Raw genomic sequence first — 23720 nt, forward strand, 5'->3', positions numbered from 1 at the left:
ATAAGTTTACTTTTGTTGATTGTAACTGTGTCCCGTTATTATTATGGTATTCTGGAACTTCCAAACACTGGTGCTGACTAGTTACACTGAAGTCTTAATTAAGTACCCTTCTGTTTATCCAGATTTGGGGAATAAAAAAAAAAAAAAAGAATATTACTCTCTCCTCTACATCATCAGAGACTTTCTATCCAGAACTACTTCTTTTTTTTAATGTTTATTTATTTATTTTGAGAGAGAGAGAGAACACACCAGCAGGAGAGGGGCAGAGAGAGAGAGGGAGAGAGAGAATCCCAAGTAGGCTCCGCTCAGTCAGCACAGAGCCCGATGTGGGGCTTGATCTCATGAACCATGAGTCCATGACCTGAACCAGAATCAAGAGTCAGACACTTGACCAACGGAGCCACTTAGGTGCCCCAGTAACTATTTCTATATAATAAATAAATCATCCCACATTGTTTTGGAGTACAGACACAGAAATCCTGTTCATATAAGATATTTATTATTTGTGGACAACAGTACAACATTATCATGTTTCTCATTTGGTTCTTTTAGGCATCTGTGCTATTCCCTTGGAGAGCATTTCTAGAAGATGGAGGACTGTTTCCAGTTATGGGTAGCAGCCCAGATACCCTAGAGTATAATATGCAGGTAGGCTAGTTCTTCCCACTCATGGCAGAAAGAACTGAATGCAGACTGCAAAGCAGGTTTCATTGGGTCCATAGGTCAATGGTGAATAATTTATGAGATAAGCAGGATGTTTGATTATGAAGCTGTAAATCCAATGCTACCAGGTGAGTCATGTTTTCTTATGACAGAAGAGAATCATGGTCTCAGCTGGTATGGGCCTTGGTTGTAGACTCAGCTGCAATTCTCATGACCAGTAATGACCTGGGAGAGTGACCAGCCATCTCCAGTCACTCTCTGCACCTCTTAGAGAAACACCCAGGCTGGAAGCTCAGGGGTCTGTAACTCCCGGTCTGCCTGTGAATGGTGGTAGGAAGAGAACTCTTTAAGCAGAATTCATAAGGAGAATTTCTTTCAATTATGTGTTTCCTCCCTGATTACCTAAGCAAATATTGTGTTTTCATTTTTTAAAATAGAAAATATGGAAAAGTATTAAACATGAAAATCAATCATAAATTTGCTCCGAAATAATACAGAAGTGGAGAGTGATGAAGATAGGGGCAGGATTGGCCACAGGCTGATGGTTCTTAGGGCTGGGTGGTGGGAACTCTACTCTTTACTTCTGTATAGGCTCAAAATTAAAAAGGTTTGGGTGTTTTAAAGTAACATAGTAAGAATGGTTAAAAAAAATAAATCGTATTTCCCCCAGTAGGAGACAATCACCGTTCACATTTTGGTTTATTTTTTCTAGTACTTTCCCTATGCATACATGTGTCTCTATCTGTACTTTCAAAAGAAAATTGATATCACACTATGCATTCACCATATACAAATACCACTCACTGTAAAGTGCTGGGAAATGGACTTCCATACAAGGCCAAAAGTCTGATATGTTCAAGGAGGACTTTCGGCTAGAAATGTTACTCTGATTTTTACAGATTTTTCTAATAGTGGAGAGGGTGGGGTTTGTAAACACAATTATTCCTAGTTTTCTCCCCCCAAATCATGTATAAGGGATACATAGAAATCTTCAAGATGGGTGTTTTGTTTCATTTTGTTCTTTGTTTTGTTTTGTTTTTAGCTGTGCCTCTGTAGGCTGAGTGACCATGATCTGAAGGTGGCTCATGGAGAGCTGGTGGGCATGCAGCTGCTTTTGGAAGATGTGCTTCTGAGCAACTATCATATGATCATGGAGGATCATGGAGGATCCCCCCAGCAAGACACACTGGACAAAAACACACAGGTACTCTTGGTGAGCAGTCTTCCTAATTGGCCAGTGCTGTAGTGTACTGAAGGACCTTCCTCCCCCTTTGTCTGACAGCCTCTTCCAGTGCGTCCCAAGACTGGGCTAATGCCACATGGGAGCAGCGGATTCATTTCTTTTCGTTTTAAAAACAGAACAAAGGTTGTAAGAGGTCCATTGAAATCAAACGGGACAAATAATCCAACTGGCTGGGTTTCCTTGTGAGTCATACACATTTAGGACTGGAGTTGGGAGGACTGGAGGGGTAGGACAGAGGCCCTGGGTGAACATCTCCACCCCGGGCTCTCATCTTCGTTACTCAGCTAGCCTTATGGACTCCTAGGTGAGCACTCCCTCCTCTGGACTTATCCCTGGAGCTCTAAGGCAGCAAGAGCCCCTGGCCCACTTGGTGTCATAACTGGAACCAATTCTGCACATATGTGGGAACCAGACAGAGACTTGTCTGGACACAGGGTGAGCTAGCTGGTGCTCCCATTTAAAGAGCCTCCTTTTGAGAGCCCAACTTTCTGAGAGATGTCTGCAGCAGCCATCTCCATTTCCTCACCTTCAACCCACTCCTCAGAAACTGTGCTTTGTTACCACTGAGACCACCCTCATCAAAAGCACCATGGTCCTTGTCACTAAATCCCCTGGATACTTTTCAGTGCCCCTCCAACCTGACCCTTGTCAGCATTTGACACAGTGTATCCTTCTTGCAGCCTCCCTGCTGCTGGCTTCCAAAGCACAGCTCCCTTCCTCCTTTTCCTCTGGCATCGGTAGCCATGCCTTCTCAGACTTCCCCATAGACTCTCTCCTGCCTCCTGCCTCCCTTCTTCCTCTGCCAGTCCTCAAAGTACTGTTTTTTCGGGTTCTGTCCTGCTACTACCACCAGCAGGGCTGCATTTTGACTTCCACAACGCTAGCCACTTCTGTCTTTGTAGGCCCTTTCCTCCATAAGAAAGCATTAAAAGTTATAGTTTACAACTGTGTTAATATACAAAAATTAATATCATATATTAAAACACTTTATTCAGCCTCAGTATCCTTTTCCTCTGATTTTAAAAGAAATTAAGGGGTGTCTGGTTAGCTCAGTTGGTTGAACATCCAACTCTTGATTTCGGCTCAGGTCATGATCCCAGGTTCGTGGGATTGAGCCCCACATCAAGCTGCATGCCCAGCGTGAAGCCTGCTTAGGATTCTCTCTCTCTCTCTCTCTCTCTCTCTCTCTCTCTCTCTCTCTCTCTCCCCCTCTGCCCTTCTCCCTCACTCACACTCTCTCTATATAAAATTTAAAAATATAAGAAAGAAATTAAAACATTCTGTGGGCCCTGGGCACTGTGCCTTCTGTGTCTAATCAAGAAGTTTCCCCTGAATGCTATTAATACTACTGTTGGCTATGACTGAGATCTTTTCAGAATGCTTTAGTAATTATTAGCTTCTTTAATCTTCCCAGTAATTCCATGAAATAGATGCTTTAATTATTCTCATTTAATACTGAAGCTCAGAAAGGTTAAATGATGTGCCCGAAGTCACATGCCTATTGTGGCAGGAAACCCACATTCCAACTTGACAGTCTGCCCTGGAGCTTCCTTCTACTCTTATCTGCTACGTTGTTCCACTCCACAGCCACTCCCTAGGCACGCTCATCTGCTGATGACTTTCCTGGCTATAACTCATGCAATGACCATCTACCTGTCTTGTCCGAATCTCAATCCTGTCAGATTCATGCGTTCAACTTCCTTGTTCCATCCCAGAGACACTGTGTCCCCAGGTGAGCTTGTTTCACAGCCCAAAACTTGCTCCTCTTTCCATATTCCCTCTCAGTTAACCACCACCTGCCCAACTGCCCAAGCCAAAAAATCTGGATGCTCATCTTTGACTTCTCTCTATCAAACCCCATAATCAGACACTGAGTTTTACTATCCTGTTATTTTAATATCTCTCAAGTTTGTCTCCTATTCCCCATCTTCCATCACCACCCCCGAATCAGCATCATCTCCTACTATTAGGCTATGTGCATAACCTCTAATTAGATTCTTATATTCACTCTTGCCTTCTTCCAGCCATTCACCAGGATTATTTTATTTTATTTTATTTTATTTTATTTTATTTTATTTTATTTTTATTTTATTTTTTAAGTTTATTTTTATTCTGAGAGAAAGAGACAGAAAGTGGGGAAGGGCAGAGAGAAAAGGAGAGATAATGCCAAGCAGGCTCTGCACTGACAGTGTGGAGCCTGATGTGGGGCTTGAACTCACAAACCATGGGATCATGAGCCGAAATCAAGAGTCTGACGCTTAACCGACTGAGGCACCCAGGCACCCCTTACCAGAGTAATATTTTAAAATGCAAACCTGATTATGTCCCTTCCCTCTTACAGCCCTTCAGTGTCCTCCATATGTCCTTAGAATAGGATCCAAATGCCTTAACCAGCCCTTTACTACCTAGCTCCTGCTGATATTTCTACCCTCAACTTCTTTCATTTTATCAAATGTACCGTGCTTTCTTTCCTCAGTAACTTTGTGCAAGCTAACCCCTCTGGTGGAAAAGTTCCTTCTCCTACCTCTCTATGTCATCATCTGATTAATTCCTACTTATCCTTCAGGTTTCAACTTCCACGTCACTCTTCCCGAAGCTTTTTCTGATTTTCCACCTTTGAGGTGATGCCCTCTTGTGCCAATTAGGGTGCACCTGCTATAAGTAACAGGTTGTCCTACTAGCCATGAATTAAATTAGCAAAAGGTATTAATCTTGCAAAGCAAGTCCTTAGACTTGCCTCTTAATGAGGCAGTTTGGGTTGGTGCAGTCACTCAGGTTGGTTTATGCTCCCACTCTGCCATTATGAGTATGTCAGCAAAATGTTTCCTTCATCCATGTAAGATGAAAACAGGAGCAAAAAAAGCTTTCTCCTAAAGGGCTTTATCTTTTTACCAAGAAAATCCTCTCCAGAGCCTTCTAATAACCTTGTAATAGATTTTCCTTGTGTCTTACTGGCTACAATTGAGTCACCAGTCTACTTCAGGAAAATTCGTGGAAAAGGAAGAGTGTTTAGATGTGCCATCTAAATTCCACAACAGAATTAGATGTTTCACTCAGATGGAGCATTTGCAAAGCAAGCATTGGCACCAAGTAGTACCAAGATCAAGAAGCATGTTGGGCCTTTGGGCCCTCTGTTGACTATTTCTTAGTCCTGTTTTTGATGGATTGTCATCCTTCCCTGACACCCCCACTGTCCCCCACCTTTGTTCTTTACCTTGTCTCCTGTTCCTTCTTCCATCCTTTAAAACACTTAGGAAGAGAAGACTTCTCTTAATATGAATATATTAACAAGGGAAGTTTGCTTTAAAGTTATGGTTTATTTTAACTAGTTTAATGATATGATTTATTTTATTTAAGAGTATTTAGGGGCGCCTGGGTGGCGCAGTCGGTTAAGTGTCCGACTTCAGCCAGGTCACGATCTCGCGGTCCGTGAGTTCGGGCCCCGCGTCGGGCTCTGGGCTGATGGCTCGGAGCCTGGAGCCTGTTTCCGATTCTGTGTCTCCCTCTCTCTCTGCCCCTCCCCCGTTCATGCTCTGTCTCTCTCTGTCCCAAAAATAAATTAAAAAAAAAAAAAAAAAAAAAGAGTATTTAATATTCATAGATAACAGGAGGCAATGGAATATATACTGCCTGTGAGATAGGACCCTGGGTTTCCTGGCCCCGCTGTGCAACCCGTGCTGTGATCTCTTAGACCTCAGTCTCTAAAATGGAAGTCATGGGCCTTTAAAACTGTGGTTCCAGGAGCCCTGGGTTCCTCAGAGGCAAGTTGGAGGTTTTTTGTGTATTTTTTATTTATAATGCCTTTTTAAATTGAGATGTAACTGACATACAATACTATATTAGTGTCTGGTGTATGCATTGCAATGATCATCACAATAAGTCTAGTTACCATCTGTCACCATACAAAGTTAATACAATATTATTGACTGTATTCCCCATACTAGACATTATATCCCCATGATTTTTTTTTTTAATTTTATGACTGGAAGTTTGCATTTCTTGATCCCCTTTACTCATTTAGTCCCCCAAACCTCCTCTCCTCTGGCAACCACCAATCTGTTCTCTGTCTCTATGAGTCTTGGTTTTGTTTTGTTTTTTAGATTCCACATATAAATCAAAGCATGCAGCATTTGTCTCTGACTTATTTCACTTAACATTATACCCTCAAGATCCATCCATATTGTCACAAATGGCAAGATTTGATTCCTTTTTATGGCTGAGTAATATTTCTATGTGTGTGTGTAACCACATCTTCTTTATCTGGTCATCCATCAATGAACACTTAGGTTGTTTCTCTGTACCTTGCCTATTGTAAATAATGGTACAGTGAACATGAGATGAATATATCTTTTCAAATTAGTGTTTTCATTTTCTTCAGGTAGATACCCAGTAGTAGAATTGCTGGATCATATGGCAATTCTATTTTTAAGAGGAACCTCCATACTCTTTTCCATAGTGGCTGCACCAGTTTACATTTCCACCAACTATGCACAAGCGTTCTCTTTTTACCATATCCTTGCCAATACTTGTTAGTTTTTTGTCTTTTTGATAATAGTTATTCTGACAGGTGTACAGTGATATTTCATTCTGGTTTTTATTTGCATTTCTCTGGTGCTTAGTGATGTTAAGCATTTTTTCATATGCCTATTGGCGATCTGTATGTTTTCTTTGGAAAAACACCTATTCAGATCCTCTGACCAATTTTTAACATGATTTTTCTGTTTTGTTTTTTTTTATTATTAAGCTGTATTACTTCTTCATGTATTTTGGCTATTAACTCCTATTATGTATGTGATTTGTAAATATTTTTTTCCCATTCAGTAGATTACATTTTTGTTTTATTATGGCTTCCTTCACTGTGCAGTAGCTTTTTAGTTTGATGTAGTCCACTTGTTTACGTTTTTTCCCCACCTGTTTACTTTTACTTTTATTTACCTTGCTTTTTCTCTTGCCTTTGGAGTTAGATCCAAAAAATATCACTAAGACCAATGTTTTGGGGTTTTTTTTAAACCTTTATTTATTTTTGAGAGAGAGAGACAGTGCAAGCAGGGAAGGGACAGAGAGAGAGGGAGACACAGAATCTGAAACAGGCTTCAGACTCTGCACTGTCAGCATAGAGCCCGATGTGGGGCTTGAACCCATGAACAGTCAGTTCATGACCTGAGCCGAAGTCAGAAGCTTAACTGACTGAGCCACCCAGATGCCCCTTACTAAGACCAATGTTAAGGATCTTACTGCCTATGTTTTCTTCTAGGAGTTTTAAGTTTCAGGTCTTATATTCAAGTCTTTCATACATTTTGAGTTTATTTTTTATATGGTGCGAGATAGTGGTCTGTTTTAATTTTCACATGTAGTTGTCCAGTTTTCCCAATACCATTTATTGAAGAGGCAGTCCTTTCCCCATTCTATATTCTTACCTACTTTGTCACAAATTAATTGATCATATATACATGGATTTATTTTGGGGCTCTCTGTTCTGTTCCATTGACCTATGTGTTTATATTTATGCCAATACCATGCTATTTGATTATTACAGCTTTGTAGTGTAGTTTGAAATCAAGGAGCATGATACCTCCTCTAGCTTTGTTTTTCTCAAGATTGTTTTGGTCTTAAGGTGCTTAGGTGGCTCAGCAGGTGAAGCTCTGACTCTTGATTCCAGCTCAGGTCATGATTTCACGGTCGTGAGATTGAGCCCTGAATTGGGCTCTATGCTGGGTATGGAGCCTTCTTAAGATTCTCTCTCTCTCTCTCTCTCTCTCTCTCTCTCTCTCCCCATCTGTCCTTTCCCCTACTCTCTCTCTCTCTCAAAAAAAAAAAAAACAACAACAAGATTACTTTGGTTATTTGGGAGTCCTTTGTGGTTCCATATACATTTTAGAATTATTTGTTCTAGTTCTGTGAAAAATGCCATTGGAATTTTGATAGAGATTGCATGAATCTGTAGATTGCTTTGTGTAGTATGAATATTTTAACAATACTAATTCTTCTAATCTATGAACATGGAATATCTTTCCACTTATCAGTGTCTTCCTGAATTTCTTTTAACAACAACTTATAGTTTTCAGTGTACAGGTCTTTCACCTCCTCAGTTAGGTTTATTCTTCAGTATTCTTTTTGGTGTAATTGTAATCTCAATTTCTCATTCTGATAGTTTGTTATTAATGTATAAAAATGGAACAGATTTTTGTATATTAATTTGGTACCCTGAAACTTCACTAGATTCATTTATTCCAATGTTCTTTTGTGGAATCTTTAGGGTTTTCAACATATAGTATCATGTCATCTGCAAACAGTGATAGTTTTACTTCTTCTTTTCCAACTTGTATGCCTTTATTTCTTTTTTTTCTTGCCTAATTGCTCTGGCTAGGACTTCTAATGCTATAATGAATAAAAGCGGGGAAGGTGGGCATCCTTGTCTTGTTCCTGATATTAAAGGAAAAACTTTCATCTTCTCACCATTGAGTATATTAGCTAGGGGTTTGTCATATATGGCCTTTATTACATTGACAAGCATTTCCTCTCTACCTACTTTGTGGAGAGTTTTATCATAAATGGATGAGAGTTTTTTCAAATATTTTTTCTGCGTCTGTTGAGATGATCATGATTTTTATCTCCATTTTATTAATGTGGTGTATCATGTTGATTGATTTGTGGATGTTGAACCATGCTTGCATTCCTGAAATAAATCCCATTTGATCATGGTGTATGATCCTTTTAATGTATTGTTTAATTTGGTTTGATAATATTTTGTTGAGGATTTTTGTATCTGTGTTAATCAGGGATATTGGCCTGTAATGATTTTTGGAAAGGGTGATGTCCTTGTCTGTTTTTGGTATCAGGTAATGCTGGCCTCATAAAATGTGTTTGGAAACATTCCCTCCTCTTTAATATTTTAGAAGTGTTTGAGAAGGATAGATATTAAATCTTCTTTGAATGTTTGGTAGTATTCACCAGCTGTCTGGTCTTGGACTTTTCTTTGTTTGGAGGTTTTTGATTACTGATTTAATCTCCTTACTGGTAATTGGTCTATTTTGATTTTTTTGTTTTTTGTTTTTTTTATGATTCAGTTTTTGAAGATTGTAAATTTGTAGGCACTTGTCTATTTCTTCTAGGTTGTACAATTTATTTGTGTATAATTGTTAATAATTGTCTCTATGATACTTCGTATGTCTGTGGTATCAGTTGTAACTTCTGATTTTTATTTCTGATTTTATTTCTTTAAGCCCTCTCTTTTTTTTCTTGGTGAGTCTAGCTAAGGGTTTGTCAATTTTGTTTATCTTTTCAAAGAACCACCTCTTTATTTTATTGATTTTTAAAATTATCTTTTTAGTCTTGATTTCATTTATTTCTGCTCTGATTTTTATTATTTCTTCCTTTTACTAACTTGGGCTTTCTTTCTATCACTTAAGACCAATGTATCCTTATTGATTTTTCTGTCTGAATGATCTATCAATTGATGTAAGTGGGATGTCAAAGTCCCCTACCATTATTGTACTGCTGTCAATTTCTCCCTTTAGGTCTCTTAATATTTATTTTATATTTTTGGTGCTTTACATTGGATGAATATATATTTAGAAATGCTTTTCCTTTATTATAGTCTTTGCTTTAAAGTCTATTTTGTTTAAAGCTACACCAGCTTTTTTTTTTTTTCATCTCCATTTGCATGGAATAACCTTTTTCCATCCCTTCACTTTCAGTCAGTGTGTGTCCTTACTTATGAAGTGAGTCTCTTATAGGTAGTATATAAATATGCCTTGATTTTCTGTCTATTCAACCACTGTATGTTTTTTTATTAGAGAATTTAGCCTATTTACATTTATTTTAATTATTGATGGTATGTACTTATTGCCATTTTGTTACTTGTTGAGTGGCTGTTTTTGTAGTTCCTTTCTGTTCCTTCCTTTTTTTCTTTCTTTCTTCCCTTCTGGTTTGATGACTTTCTTCAGTGTTGTTTAGTTTCCTTTGTCATCTTCTTTTATGTAGTTAATACGAGTTTTTGCTACACAGTTATTTTGAGGCTTGCATATATCATCCTATGTATATAACTATCAATTTTAAGTTGATAGCAACTTAAATTTGAACATGTTCTAAACTCTATGTTTTTATTACCACACCCCTTCACATTTTATGTTTTTGATATCATATTTTGCATATTTTTATTTTATGTATCTCTTAACTAATCATTGTAGTTTTAGTTAATTTTACTTTTGTCTTTTTTTTTTATTTTTTTTTTTACTTTTGTCTTTTAACCTCCATAGTAGCTTTATAAGTGATTAATTCATTATCTTTACTATACATTCACCTTTTCCAGTGATATTTTTACTTTTGTATGTATATTTGTTATTAATTAGTGACATCTCTTTTCTGCTTAAAGAAGTCCATTTAACATTCCTTGTAAGGCCAGTTTAGGAATGATGAACTCCTTTAGCTTTTGCCTGAAAAATTCTCTCTTCTTCAATTCTGAATGATAACCATTAGGTAGAGTATTCTTGGTTGGAAGTTTTTGCCTTTCAGTACTTTGAATATATCATGCCACTTTCTTCTGGCCTGCAACGTTTCTGCTGAGAAATCTGCTGATAGCCTTATGGTGTTTCTCTTGTAAATAATAATTTTTCTCTTGCTGCTTTTAAGATTCTCTCTTTAAGTTTTGACACTTTAATTAAAATGAGTTCATCTTATTTGGAACTCTCTGGTATTCCTGAACCTAGATATCTGTTTCCTTCCCTAGGTTAGGGAAGTTTTCAGTCATTATGTCTTCAAATAAGTTTTCTGCCCATTTCTCTTTCTTTTCTCTTTCTAGGACCTCTATAATGCAAATGTTATTCTGCTCGATGTTGTCTCATAGGTCTCTTAAGCTATCTTCATTTTTTAAAATTCCTTTTCCCTTTTGCAGCTCTGTCTGGGTGAATTTCATTACTTTGTATTCCAGCTTGCTGACCTGTTCATCTGCTTCATCCAGTCTGGTGTTTAACCCCTCTAGTGTATTTTTCAGTTATTATATTCTTCAGCTCTATGGACTCCTGTTTCATACTATTATATTTTCTATTTCTTTGTTGAAGTCCTTACTATGTAAATCCATTCCTCTCCCAAGTTTGGTAAGCATCCATTACCCTGAATCTTTATCAGATAGAATCCTTATCTCCATAGCATTATGACCTCTTTCTGAGGTTTTATCCTATTCTTTCATTTGGAACATATTTTTCTGTTTCCTCACTTTGCTTGACTCTCTGTGTTTGTTTCTATATATTAGGCCAGACAGTTACCTCTCTCAGCCTTGGCATGCTCTTGTGCAGTTGATGAAAGTTCTCATTCAACCTTGCCCTAGCTCTTGGTTGTTTCTTGTGACTTTGTGATTGTTGGATCAACTTGATTTATTATTGATAATGTCCTTATGGTTGAGATGTACCAGAGCCTGTCAGTGTTCTAAGGGGAGGAATTTCATTTAGCACCAAGTTTCAGGCTAATCGAAAGTCAGACCCTCAGGTAGCAGCTTTTAAAATATGCAAATATAGTCTTGTGGGGCCACAGTCATAATCCCTGCTGCCTCCAAACCAAAAGATCTGAAGGTGTCCTTGGGTGACAGTTGCAAAATGTGGGACTCTAGACGAGTATATAAACTCCTTTCTGTGAGGTCTTATTGAGCTGTATCAAGGTGAAGGGGGTGCACAAGGATGGTGTCTTCCTGCTTATGTTCCCTGGGAGCACTACTGTAGCCTCTAGATGTATGGAAAACTTGAAGCCTGTTCCTCAGCCTGAAGCCCCAGGATAAGTAAATGGGCTTTTGTCACAGGAAGGCAAGGTTGTGTCTCAGTTGGCTGTCTGAAGTGCCCTGGAGTGGTGGCCTGCCAAGTACTGTCTTTCTGATTCTTATATTCCCTTGGAGCTCAGGAATGTCAGCCCCCTTGGCCATGAGGGCCAGGCAGTCAAGGAGCATCCTCTGTATGGATTGCACATATCCACTGGCTTAACTAAGCAGCTAGAGAGTGTAGGGGGTGGGGCACACTCTCCAGCTTAGAAAGGCAGCAGGAAAGGGTCTTGACTGCATGTGCCCAGGGGTTTTAGGAATGCAGCAGGAGAGTGCCTTGTCTGGGTGCATATTCTGGCTTTAGGCTCAGAGCAGAAAAATGCCAGGACTGCTCACAGTTGCCAGCCCCAACCAGTGAGTGGGGGAGCGTTGCAACCACCTGTGCTCACCAACCAGCTTTAGTTCAGGAGTGGGAGACTGCTGCTACTGCTTGCTCTTGCCTGCCCCAGCTGGGGAGCAGGGAAGTGTTGGCACTGATGCCTGCTCTGGCTTCAGCAAGGCAAAGGGGATAGTGCCACAGTCCATCGCCCCGCTTGTCTTAGCAAGGTGGTGGCGGAGAGGATTTTGCATCTGAGTTCACCCACCTGTGCTAGCAGGATAGGTGGAGGGTGAAATATTGGCATCTGCCAGTGGCATCCTTCATCTCTGGGGAAAGTCCAACTGCCCCTGCTTCTCCAGCAGATGCTTTTAGATCAGCAAATAAATCGCCTTCACATATAGTCTAGGCGCTTTTTAAACTGGCATTTTTTAACTGGGTCTTTGGGTGAAACTGCACACAAGCCCTTTAAAAGGAGCATCCTGGGGCTTTTTGAGCAGAGGGGGCCAATTACATGGCCTCTACGCTGCCCCCTCCCAGTCACCATGTTCAGCCTTGGTCTGTTGAATATTTTTGGCCACTGCATAAGATGTCATTTGGTGAAAATTTTCTGAGGATAAAGCAAATCTGAAAGTGCCTGGGTTAGCTTGCTGTTGAGTAGGTAGGTCACTTGAGGGGTTGTCAGCTGTGTGCAGGAGCTGCTGGCTGTCCCCTGGGTCTGGCTGGCCAACTCTGCCTCTGACCAAGCCTCTTTCTGGCAGCCATGCCTTTCTTTAGATATGTTACTAGTACTGATCTGGGATCCAGTTACACTGGGTGGTGGTTCTTCCAGTTCTGAGCCAAGAAACTTGAGCATCTGAGGTGCTGTTACCTGAATGTTCTCTGAGGCCCTTCTTGTCATAACATTATGATCCAGGTTTGCCACCTTTTCTGCAAAGGAATATTCCTTTTCCTGTGACTGAGACACTGTCATCAGGCTGAGGTTCCTGGACACAGGTCCCCATTTTGTCTGTCACTCTCTGGGTGACCCTGGACCTCACACCACTGGCTGCCGGAGAGGGGACCTGAAAACCTTGTTCCCTCTAATCCTCCAGGGCTCATAGCAGTCCCTCAACAAACACTTAAGGAAAGCACCAATGAATAAATGAACAAATAATCCTAAAGTATAATTGCCTAGTGAATAATAAATTCAAATTAAGAGACATGTGAACTTTTAAAGGATGAGAGAAGGAATAGGAGATAAGGTAAATTTAAGTTTCCATTTCTTCACCCACAAAATGACTAAAACCCCTAATTTAAGGTTTTATTACAGCTCCACCGTGATGGGGAATTAAATCTCAAGTGTGTTGAAGGGCACTTTCCAGAATGCAGAGGCTGAACATGAAAGGCTCCGTTTTTCAAAGGCAGATAAAATGTTAGTACCCAAGTAAAGAGTTTTTAAAATGAGTGGTTCAAGACCCAAGCAGGAAGCTGAAATGGAGACATTTCCCTCTTTTCTGTATACTGTCTATTTAGGAAGAATGTTTACTCTCTCTAAGCTTTAAATGTGCTATAGGCCTGCAAACCATTCCTCCTGGGGAGAATAGGCCTTCTCCAAAATGTTCATTCTGCATGGGCTGCATGTAAAATGTCATCGCATATTGACCTATGATCAATAAAGAAGAATTTCTATAATGCTTTCAGCCAGATTTGTCCAGAGTGCCAGTATTCAGAAGTCAGTTCCAAAGCAGCCCCAAGATCTCCGAGCTGCTGAGGGGCCCATGCAATACGATGATGCCTCTTGCTTTCCTGAGATCATTTCTGGTGCTGTGGAAGCAGCTGGAAGTGCTGAAGGACCACTGGGGCCAGCTCAAACTGCAAGGCCAGGACGGCAGTTCTGTCTCCCTCCACAACCAGTTCTCAGAACTCTACGGGTAAGTGTTGCTAAGGTGGAAATTCTCGTGGACGAGTGGAATCTGAGGCTTGGCACATTCCTGCCCCTTGCTCTGAGGGAGAGATTTGGTCCATGAATTCTGGTATGCCCAGCCCCACCGAGCTCAGAGGAAGCTGGGCAATATGTCTCTATAAAAAGTGCTTTACAGGAAAATCTGGGTTCTACTGAATTCAGGGACAGTGCTGGGTTCCACTAAGCAATACTGTACATCATTTACCCAGAGTTCTGTCCCTGGGAACTTGTGCTTCTCAAGTGTTCCCATGGTGCTGACTCTAAGCTTTTTTAGTTCATAGGATCCCAGCAAGCACTGGGTAGGGAGATGCTGCTGCTGTGAACTCTTCCCTACTTTCTACCCCATTAGACCCAAGTGCTGAGTCTCTGAGAGTTTCACCCACTACAGCCAGAGGTATAATATGGTGCAACATGAGATCTTAGGTCTGTGGGATGGTAGGGTGTTTTCACACTTCAGGCTCTGGCTGGGATGAATTAGCTGTCAGAAAAGATATGTTGCCTCTTCCATGTGTCTGTTATCAAACAAGCATTTACCATCCTTGGACCTTACTGGGCATAAGAAGATTCTCTTTGGTGCCATAGTCCTTGTGGTCTATTTTATGAATTATCACAGTCAGCTTTCCTGGTAACTAGGGAATGAGAAAACTTGTCAATTTTTTTTAAAGTTCATTAATTCATTTTTAGAGATAGCACAAGTAGGGGGAGGGGCAGAGAGAGAGAGAGAGAGAAAAAGAGAGAATCCCAAGTAGGCTCTGCACTGTCAGTGCAGAGCCTGATGCAGAGCTTGAACTCACAGACCATGAGATCTTGACCTGAGCTGAAATCAAGAGTTGGCTGCTTAACCGACTGAGCCACCCAGGTGCCCCAAAACTTGTCAATATTTTGAAGACTAAATGAAGACAAAAATTAAATGTGCCCAGTGGGAAAAGGCCTAGGATTTAATATTGACTAAGGGTGCAACAACTATAGTGAATTTAGATGTCGATGTGAGTATCTAAAATGGGTTGGGAGGTTTATACATGATGATAGGAGACAGAACATGAATGAAAATAATTGTCAGAGAATATGAATGAGAAAAAATATGTTTGTTTACTAATTTTGGTCTCTCTTCTTTAATAGAACTGACATCCTCTACCCCAGCATGAAAGCTATAGCTAGGCGGATGGGGAAAGAAGATGAATTTGAAGATCTCATAATAAGTAGTCAGTCTATTCTTCCCCCTAAAGGAGCTTCAGAAATTGAAATAAAAATTCAACAGGTATGCAAGAGCCATTTTGAATTTGACTTTGAAAATTTGCTTTATGGCATAAGCATGTAATACTACAGATACACCCAAGTGGTTTTTTTTCTAAGACATTAAGTGTAGATTGTAGGTGTGTAAATCACTGAACAGGCTCAGAAGGAACTAAGTACCTAAAGGCATGTAGGGCTTTGATTAAGCAAATAACTACCCCTAATGTTCCCATTTTGTAAGTCTGAATCTTCATATTTTGATTTTCCTCAAATTAAGGTGGACTACCACACAAAAAAAGACCGTGATAGAGAACATAACCACTAGCATCTTAAACATAAAATCTAGGGGTACCTGCGTGGTTCAGTTGGTTGAGCATCTGACTCTTGATCTCAACTCAGATCATGATCTCACAGTTCATGAGTTCAAGCCCAACGTGGGGCTCTGCTCTGACAGGGCAGAGCCTGCTTAGGATTCTCTCTCTCACTCTCTCTCTGCCCCTCCCCCACTCGCACTGTCTCTGTCTCTCTCAAAATAAATAAATAAACTGAAAAAAAAAACCATAAAATCTGGCACACAATTATCTGCCCCCCACACACACCCATGGCAATGGAATGTATTTAAAATAGCTCCTGTGATTTTTTTTTTTTCTGAGAGTAAGACCACGCAACTTATGCACTAATCCATTTGGTATATGCTAGATGATCTATGTGAGAGGCTCTTTTCCCAAGTGTTTGTTTACCTTTGTCCTAGGACATAGACCCAATGTGGCTGTGCTCACTGTCACAGGCAAACAAAACCTCTAGCTGTTTCAGTGTCAATGCAGAGATTCACGTCCCCTGAACACCAAGGAGAATTCAGCTCCCCCGCCTCCAACATACACACATCCCAGTCCCGAATCCCCTTGCTTACCCTTCTGAATCCTGGTTCTCTCTAGTACCTGGGGTCCTCTAACAGGGAGAAATGTGGGCCCAACAAGCATAATGGATAAAGTAAGAGTTCATGGTTATTGGGAAAATTTTCTATTGGTCATGTTTAGAATTTTAATCTTCTCATGAAATCCCTCTTGATATCTAAATCAAGTTTCAGGCCCAGGGGTTTCTCTTGTAATAACAGCTCATGAAATTCCTGGCCACATTTAGAGACCCCCAAACACATGAGGTCACCTCAGACATTGAGCACTTTGCAATTTAGCAGAACTTGGTTTAAAAAAATAAAATAAAATAATAAAAATAAATAAATAAATAAAAGGTTATGTTTTATCAGTGGGGATGTGGACCAGGAAAAGATGCTGATCCCCAAAGAGGTATATCTATGGTCGCAGAAGTACTTAGAAACCCAAGAAAGGAACCCTTTCGTCTTCCCCGGGAGAGAGTAGCTAAGGGACAGCACCTAATCCCAGACCCTTTTGCAGGAATGTGACTTGGGAGCTCAGAGTATAAGCTGAGTGTAGAAAGTGACTCAAACTTCTTACTCTAGCTTCAGAAGCTTCTGGAAAATCTTGAAATTCATATGATCCAGGAAGTATTAAGAAAAGTTAAGAGAGAAAGAGCACTGGTTGTATCAGAAAAGTCCAAGGACCAGGGTACTCTCCCTACAGGTAAAGTATGTTTATTTTATTACTTTACAAAATAGCATTTATTGGTTTTTTCCTAATTATGAAAGCAATCCATGTGTCATTTTCATGGTAAAGAGGTACTACAATGTCCAAACAATGATATAAAAATTACTTTTTAATAACTTGGCCCAGAGAGAACTATTAACATTTTGACATATTTCCTTCCACTTAAAATCTTTTAAATAGAAAACATTTGTTAAGTTCAGTTTCAGCTCTGTTGATTAACTCATAACTGAAATAAAGTTGAAATGGGGAAAACATATAAGCTTTTCTTACTTGTAATATATTTAAGTTCACGTATGTATTATACACATATGTATAACATATAAATGTAAAAATCTTACAAACACATGTATTTGGGGTGGGAAGGTAATCAAAATTATTTCCTTTCATCTGAGCTCTAAAGTCAGGGTCACTTCATGGACATGTGATCAGCACACTCACACAGGATTCAGGGGTACTTGGGGCTTAATAGTCTATGGCTGCCATCTTGAAACTCTTAATTTTGACTAAGAGTTTGTGTTTTGTAAGTGGAATCCAGTGAGTCAATGGAGAATGCACCAAGACTTGGAGCCTTGCTTTATATGAAGTCCTGCTTCTTACTGCCTCCCCACCTTGCCGAATGGCTCTCAGCTACCTATTCGTCTGCTCTCTAGTACCCTGGGCACCTCTAATCTCCCCCTCACCATCCCCACCAGGCCATTGCTGCTGCCCTCCACTCCGGGGGGGGGGGGGCGGTTGCTGAGCAGGAGGAGGATGGGGATATGTGTACCTAGTAATATCTCAATGACCCTAGTCTGGCAACATCATGGTACATCTAATGGGTGACTCGGTGGGAGCAAGCCTATTGCCTATCCTAAGATTTGTACAATATCCCAGGACAGAGGTTACAATACCCTAGGGATTGCCTGTCCACAGTGGGCCCCTGGGAAGGAAAGATGCCTGGTTCAACTTCTCCACCCCTGGCCAGGGCACAGAACCTCAGTTCAGTAGCTACACAGGCAGTCATGCTCCCAGTCACAGGGTAGAGCTCCTCGGAGTGAGTGTCTCACTCTCCTCACAAGCATTCCCATGCCTAAGGAGTACAACATTAAAAACAAATAAAAACACCATGACAGGTCAAGAAAGAGACTGCAGAAGAAAGAAAACACTATATTTTAGTATCTATAATGGTGCTTTTCTTCCCTGCTTTTTGGAAAAGAGGCCCTGCATTTTTATTTTGCACAGCGTGCCATAGATTACGTAGCTGGTCCTGTCTGAACTGTCTACTCCTAACTCCTACTAATTCTGTAGGAAAATTCACAACATTTGAACCATGGAGGGGTTGTTTGACTAGCAAACTAAATTAGATTTTCTTCTTGAGACAAAGTCCACAGACATTATAATGTTAATTAATAACATCTGTCCTCACCTAAGACATTGTCATTTTATCAGTGCTTCGAGTAATTGAATTCTATAAACAGGGCTTTGGCAGAAGGCTATGCAGTGAGAAGGCAAGCCACTTCTTGGCTAGGGGTGTCACCAGAGAGCTGAATGTCACCAGAAAGCTGAGTGTGGTTGATCTTCATTTACAGAACATTTAACAAGACACAAAAAGCACGTGTTATTGTGCTGTGATGGCTGCTTCCAGGCAACTCCCCTCTGAGTCTTGGGAGAAAATCCACAAGTGCACAGCAGGTGCAACCATCTTCATGTTTCAGGCTGTGGTTTAATGAGACGCCCAGATGGGGGGCAAGGGACAAAGCTTTTTTGCTTTGTGGCTCTGTGTGCTGCCTTGTGCAGGGTGCTGTCAGCTGTGCTTGGAAAGAGCCTCCATAAGGAGCTGGTGGGAGTTAGGCAGAGGGGCGGGGTAGAGTTTTATTTATTTTTTTATTTTTTTATTTTTTTATTTTTTTATTTTTTTATTATATGAAATTTATTGTCAAATTAGTTTCCATACAACACCCAGTGCTCATCCCAAAAGATGCTCTCTTCAATGCCCATCACCTACCCCCACCTCCCTCCCACCCCCCATCAACCCTCAGTTTGTTCTCAGTTTTTAAGAGTCTCTTATGCTTTTGCTCTGGGGTAGAGTTATTTTTAATGGTGCTAACATTGATATTATCAAAATTTAGGGGCTCCTGGGTGGCTCAGTCGGTTAAGTGTCCGACTTCAGCTCAGGTCATGATCTCGCGGTCCGTGAGTTCGAGCCCTGCGTCGGGCTCTGTGCTGACCGCTCAGAGCCTGGAGCCTGTTTCAGATTCTGTGTCTCCCTCTCTCTCTGACCCTCCCCCGTTCATGCTCTGTCTCTCTCTGTCTCAAAAATAAATAAACATTAATAAAAAAAAGATATTATCAAAACTTACTTTGGCTAGAGTGTACGGGCCAATTGTAAACTCTTGTTCAGATTCTGTAGTCATGTACATGTAAATGCCAATAGTGAGGGTATTTTCTTATTGTTGACTCAATGTGAGTGTCCTCCTGTAGTGAGTTCCCTCAGTGCAAGTGATGGAGTCCCCACCGTATGCCTGGTGTTCTTCAGTGTAGTCTTCCTGAGACCTCTGTGGGCTAGGAAACTTCGAAGAAGGCAATAAAACCTTGGAATCTCCACCAAGAGATGCTTTTTGCTCATCTCAGTGGCAAAAAGCAGCCATAGTGGATGGGGCTTCGGACACAGGCCGCCTTTGAGGTCAAGGTTACCTTGGGGTTAGGGATTTCTACAGAGGGAGTTAGGAATGGAGACTATTGAGACCCAGGGGACATGCCAGGCTCTTGTCCTTCCCTCAGGGTCTCCTCTTTCCCTGTTGGACAACTCTGGTGTCTATGTTTGTGCCTGCCAGAAATTAGCCCTCTAATACTTCTCAATCGTTTCCCTCTTTCCCACCTTGTCTTGGAGCTTAGTCTTCTTCTAGAGCTTCTGAATGGGTTTCCAGTTTGTCAGTGAGCATCCGAAAATGCAGCAGCCACACCTGGTCCAGTGTTGGTTTGTGATAGCTGAACTAGTGCTCCCCTGGGAGCTTTAAAAAGCAGCTCCAGACAATCTTATTCAGCCTCAGGGCTTGGCTTAGCATGGAGATGGGTTCCACTGATTCAAAAAGGCTCCGCTATTCTCCATATTTAGCATTTTAGCATTCAAATCATTTTTAATTGATTTTCTCAATTTCTCTGAACATTTATAAGGTCAGCAGTCTCCAAAGTGGAGTGCGTATATCCCAGGAGTGTGGGAAGAAAACATTAAAACTTCTAAGTAGATTAAATTCATATGTAAGAAGTCACATGTCACACTACACACTGAGGTGTCCTGAAGTGACCACTTGGAGGCAATCCACAAGCAAGCACTAAGAAATAGTAAAGACAGGGGTGCCTGGGTGGCTCAGTGAAGCGTCCAACTTCAGCTCAGGTCACGATCTCATGGTTTGTGAGTTCGAGCCCTGCGTCAGGCTCTGTGCTGACAGCTCAGAGCCTGGAGCCTGCTTCGGATTCTGTGTCTCCCTCTCTCTCTGCCCCTCCCCCACTCACACTCTGTCTCTCTCTCTCTCTCTCTCTCTCAAAAATAAAATAAACATTAAAAAAAACTTTTTAAAAAAGAAAAAAGTAATAGTAAAGACATTTCTAATCCTGGTACATGCTTATCTTCAGCCACAGTATGAGGTTAAAAAAGATAAGTTAACCACATCTGATAAGAAGTCAGACAAAAAATTTCAAAAGGTCAAGAAAACTCTAGGAATGTAGACTGAGCTCCATTCTCATTGTTAATGAGCCTGGCCCTGAGTACATCATACTATACAGTATTAGCCAGTGATAGTGTTGTAGGTAGTTAGAAATACACAAATATACATATGTTAACAGTGAGCGGACAAAAATGTTTTGCTTAAGGGAAGCACAATCCAAACACTTAAAAGAGGGTGGCCGAGGCCAGCATTCCCAGCAGTGTGCCCTAGAACACAAGTTCCCCAACATTCTAGGGCAGGAGTTCTCTCATGCACTTTGCACTAACAGACTCCCAGGCTGCCTGAAGCTTCCCATTCCCTTCGTAACACAAGCCGGCAAAATAGTCGTTAATCACAGTCTTTGGATTGCCTGTGTTTACCTAGCTTCACTGATCATTGTTTGCTTCAAACCGGTTTATGCCACTTTTATTTGTCATTGTGTGTGGGTAATTTAATTAAGTATTATATAAACCAATGAAATGGGAGTACAAAAAGAGATCTTCTCAATAAAAATCAAGTTGAGGGGTGCCTGGGTGGTGCAGTTGGTTAAGCGTCCAACTCCCGATCTTGGTTCAGGTCATTATCGAGCCCTGCATCAGGCTGTGCACTGATGGCATGGAGCCTATTTGGGATTCTATCTCTCCTCTCTGCCCCTCCCCTTCTTGTTCTCTCTCTCTCTTGCTCTGTCTCTCTGTCTCTCTCTCTCTAAATAAATAAATAAATACACTTAAAAAAAAAAGTTGAAATGGATAAACTGTGGTACATCCAGTCAATGGAATATTATTTAATGCTAAAAAGAAATGAGCTATCAAATCATGAAAAGACAAGGATAAAAATGCACATTACTAAGTGAAAGAAGCCCACCTGAAAAGGCTACACATTGCATGATTCCAACCATATGACATTCGAGAAAAGGCAGAACCATGGAGATAGCAAAAAGATCAGTGGTTGCCAAAGGGTTAGAGGGGAGAGAAAGATGAACAGGCAGAACACGGGGATTTTAGGGCAGTGAAACTATTCTTTATGATAATATAATAGTGGATAGATGCCAATTATACATTTGTCAAACCCATAGTTTCACCAAGATTGTGAACTGTAATGTAAACTATGGACTTTGGGTGATAATAACATGTTAGTGTATGCTCATCAGTTATGACAGACATACCACACTGGTGTGGGATGTTGATAGTTGGGGAGGCTGTGTGTTGGAGGTGAAGGGGGCAGGGAATATATGGGAACTCTCTGTACCCATCTGCTCAATTTTTCTATGGACTTAAAACTGCCCTTAAAAAATGACACATTTGGATTTTTCATGGTCTTTTTATTTTTTCTTCATAAAAAAAGAAACAAGTAAACAAACAAACAAAAACAACAAAACACACACTAGGAATTGTAGACCATGTACTATGTGTTATGGTTTATAGAAGAAAGATAGTACAGAACTCCAATGTGTGGGCACATACAAAGGAAAGACCTAAGTTCTATATTAGAAAATAGGCAAATGTTTGTATATTTATGTTTTTTAAGTTAAATAGAATGTTTAAGGTACTACATGTCATTTTTTAAGCATTCTCTGGTTTATCAGACTTCTTTTGATCAACCAACTCTTAGTCTTGATTGGATAAGAGGATTTCTGCTGCGTTTTGCAGGGGTTGTGGGGGAAAGGTTTTATTTGTTGTCAAAGAAGTTTGGGAAACTTGTGGTAAATAATGCTAAAAAGATTTCTTTGCTCTAGACCTCAGAGCCTTTACTATCCTACTGTGCACTGTAAATCTCCAGGAGAGAGAGTATGAAATGTTCTTTACCTTTATTTGACCACAGAACCCTTTTCTCCCCTTGGGAATATCTATCATCAACTCAACCGTTCTGGGGAGCAGTTTGAGAAACACAGGAGTACAAAATACATTGCTTAAAGCAATAAGGTTTCAACCTACCCACCTTCTGGGGGAACCCTGGTGGTCAGGAGAACAACCTTGGTTGGCAGTTGTGTGCCTTCAAGTTTCAGTTCTGCTTGGCTCAGGACCCAGGAGCCACTCAGGCACAGAGGCCAGTGGTTGTGTTAGAGAAGTGAAATGCTACCAAACCAAGATACGCTTCCTAGAGGGAGGAGGCTGCATAGGGGTGGGGGGAGCATTCATAGAGGGAGAGAGGGGAAGTGGTTTGGCAAGGAGGAAGTCAAAGTTTCCTCCAGCCAAAGGACCTGGGCACAGAATGAGAGGAAAGAACAAAACCCTAATTTGACCCCCAGTGTGCTGTCTCTTTCCCACCTCCATGCTACTGTCAAAAACTACTTCATCTCAGAGAAGCCACAAACACAACACACAATGAAAATGAGACACATTTAGAGACCACCAACTCCACTTGGCCAGAAATTACTTCTCTTGGATGAATTCTATTCTCCCTGGCTTCCCCTGACGCTTGCCTACAGATGTACTTGTATGTCTGAACTTGAACTCATGAGGAAGAAGCACGGTGGGAAGATTTCCAGCACTCTGGTAAAATACTTCCCCTTCAGCTGAGCCCCAGAGCTAAACCCAAACCAGCTCTGTGGGCATTTGCCAGCTGACAGTCCCCAAACCAGAAATATGTGGCAGATGTGGTCCCTTGCCAAGCTTTTCCATAACCCAGAGACCTACCACTCAAGTACCCTGGAAAAAGTATCCAATTCTGTGTCTGAAAAATTTCTGAAGCATACATGAACTCCATTTTGTCAAAGCTTAGACGTACAAAAGTCTTAAACATCTTTTTTTTTTTTAATTTTTTTTTTCAACGTTTTTTATTTATTTTTGGGACAGAGAGAGACAGAGCATGAACGGGGGAGGGTCAGAGAGAGAGGGAGACACAGAATCGGAAGCAGGCTCCAGGCTCCGAGCCATCAGCCCAGAGCCTGACGCGGGGCTCGAACTCACGGACTGCGAGATCGTGACCTGGCTGAAGTCGGACGCTTAACCGACTGCGCCACCCAGGCGCCCCCAAAAGTCTTAAACATCTTAAGAAGTGTGAACTTCTAGGCACATTAACTTTTTTTTAGATTTTCCACTTTAGCTGTACCAGGACAATGGTGTTATGTCTAATCACCTTTATTGTCCTAAAGGAAAAACAAAGTCAGATTTATATGTTCGTGATGGAAAGTAGCCAATTGTAGAAGAATCGTGGAACTCCATTTTCAAACTCAGGACCACCCAGTAAACAACGTAATTGCAAATACCA

At 40.9% G+C, this 23720-nt stretch overlaps 1 protein-coding gene across 1 annotated transcript in view; it reads left to right on the forward strand.

Moving 5' to 3' along the window:
* The first annotated feature begins 556 nt into the window (after positions 1–556).
* LOC125938782 (coiled-coil domain-containing protein 162-like) overlaps positions 557–23720 on the forward strand; it is a 52040-nt gene continuing 28876 nt past the window's right edge. The window contains exons 1-5 of the mRNA XM_049654126.1: positions 557–648; positions 1706–1867; positions 13711–13940; positions 15092–15230; positions 16683–16803. Coding sequence (XP_049510083.1) covers positions 610–648; positions 1706–1867; positions 13711–13940; positions 15092–15230; positions 16683–16803 — 691 coding nt within the window. The 5' untranslated portion in view covers positions 557–609. The remainder of the gene's footprint in view (positions 649–1705; positions 1868–13710; positions 13941–15091; positions 15231–16682; positions 16804–23720) is intronic.

The sequence above is a fragment of the Panthera uncia genome (assembly GCF_023721935.1).
Source record: "Panthera uncia isolate 11264 chromosome B2 unlocalized genomic scaffold, Puncia_PCG_1.0 HiC_scaffold_24, whole genome shotgun sequence".
NCBI classification, from domain to species: Eukaryota; Metazoa; Chordata; class Mammalia; order Carnivora; family Felidae; genus Panthera; species Panthera uncia.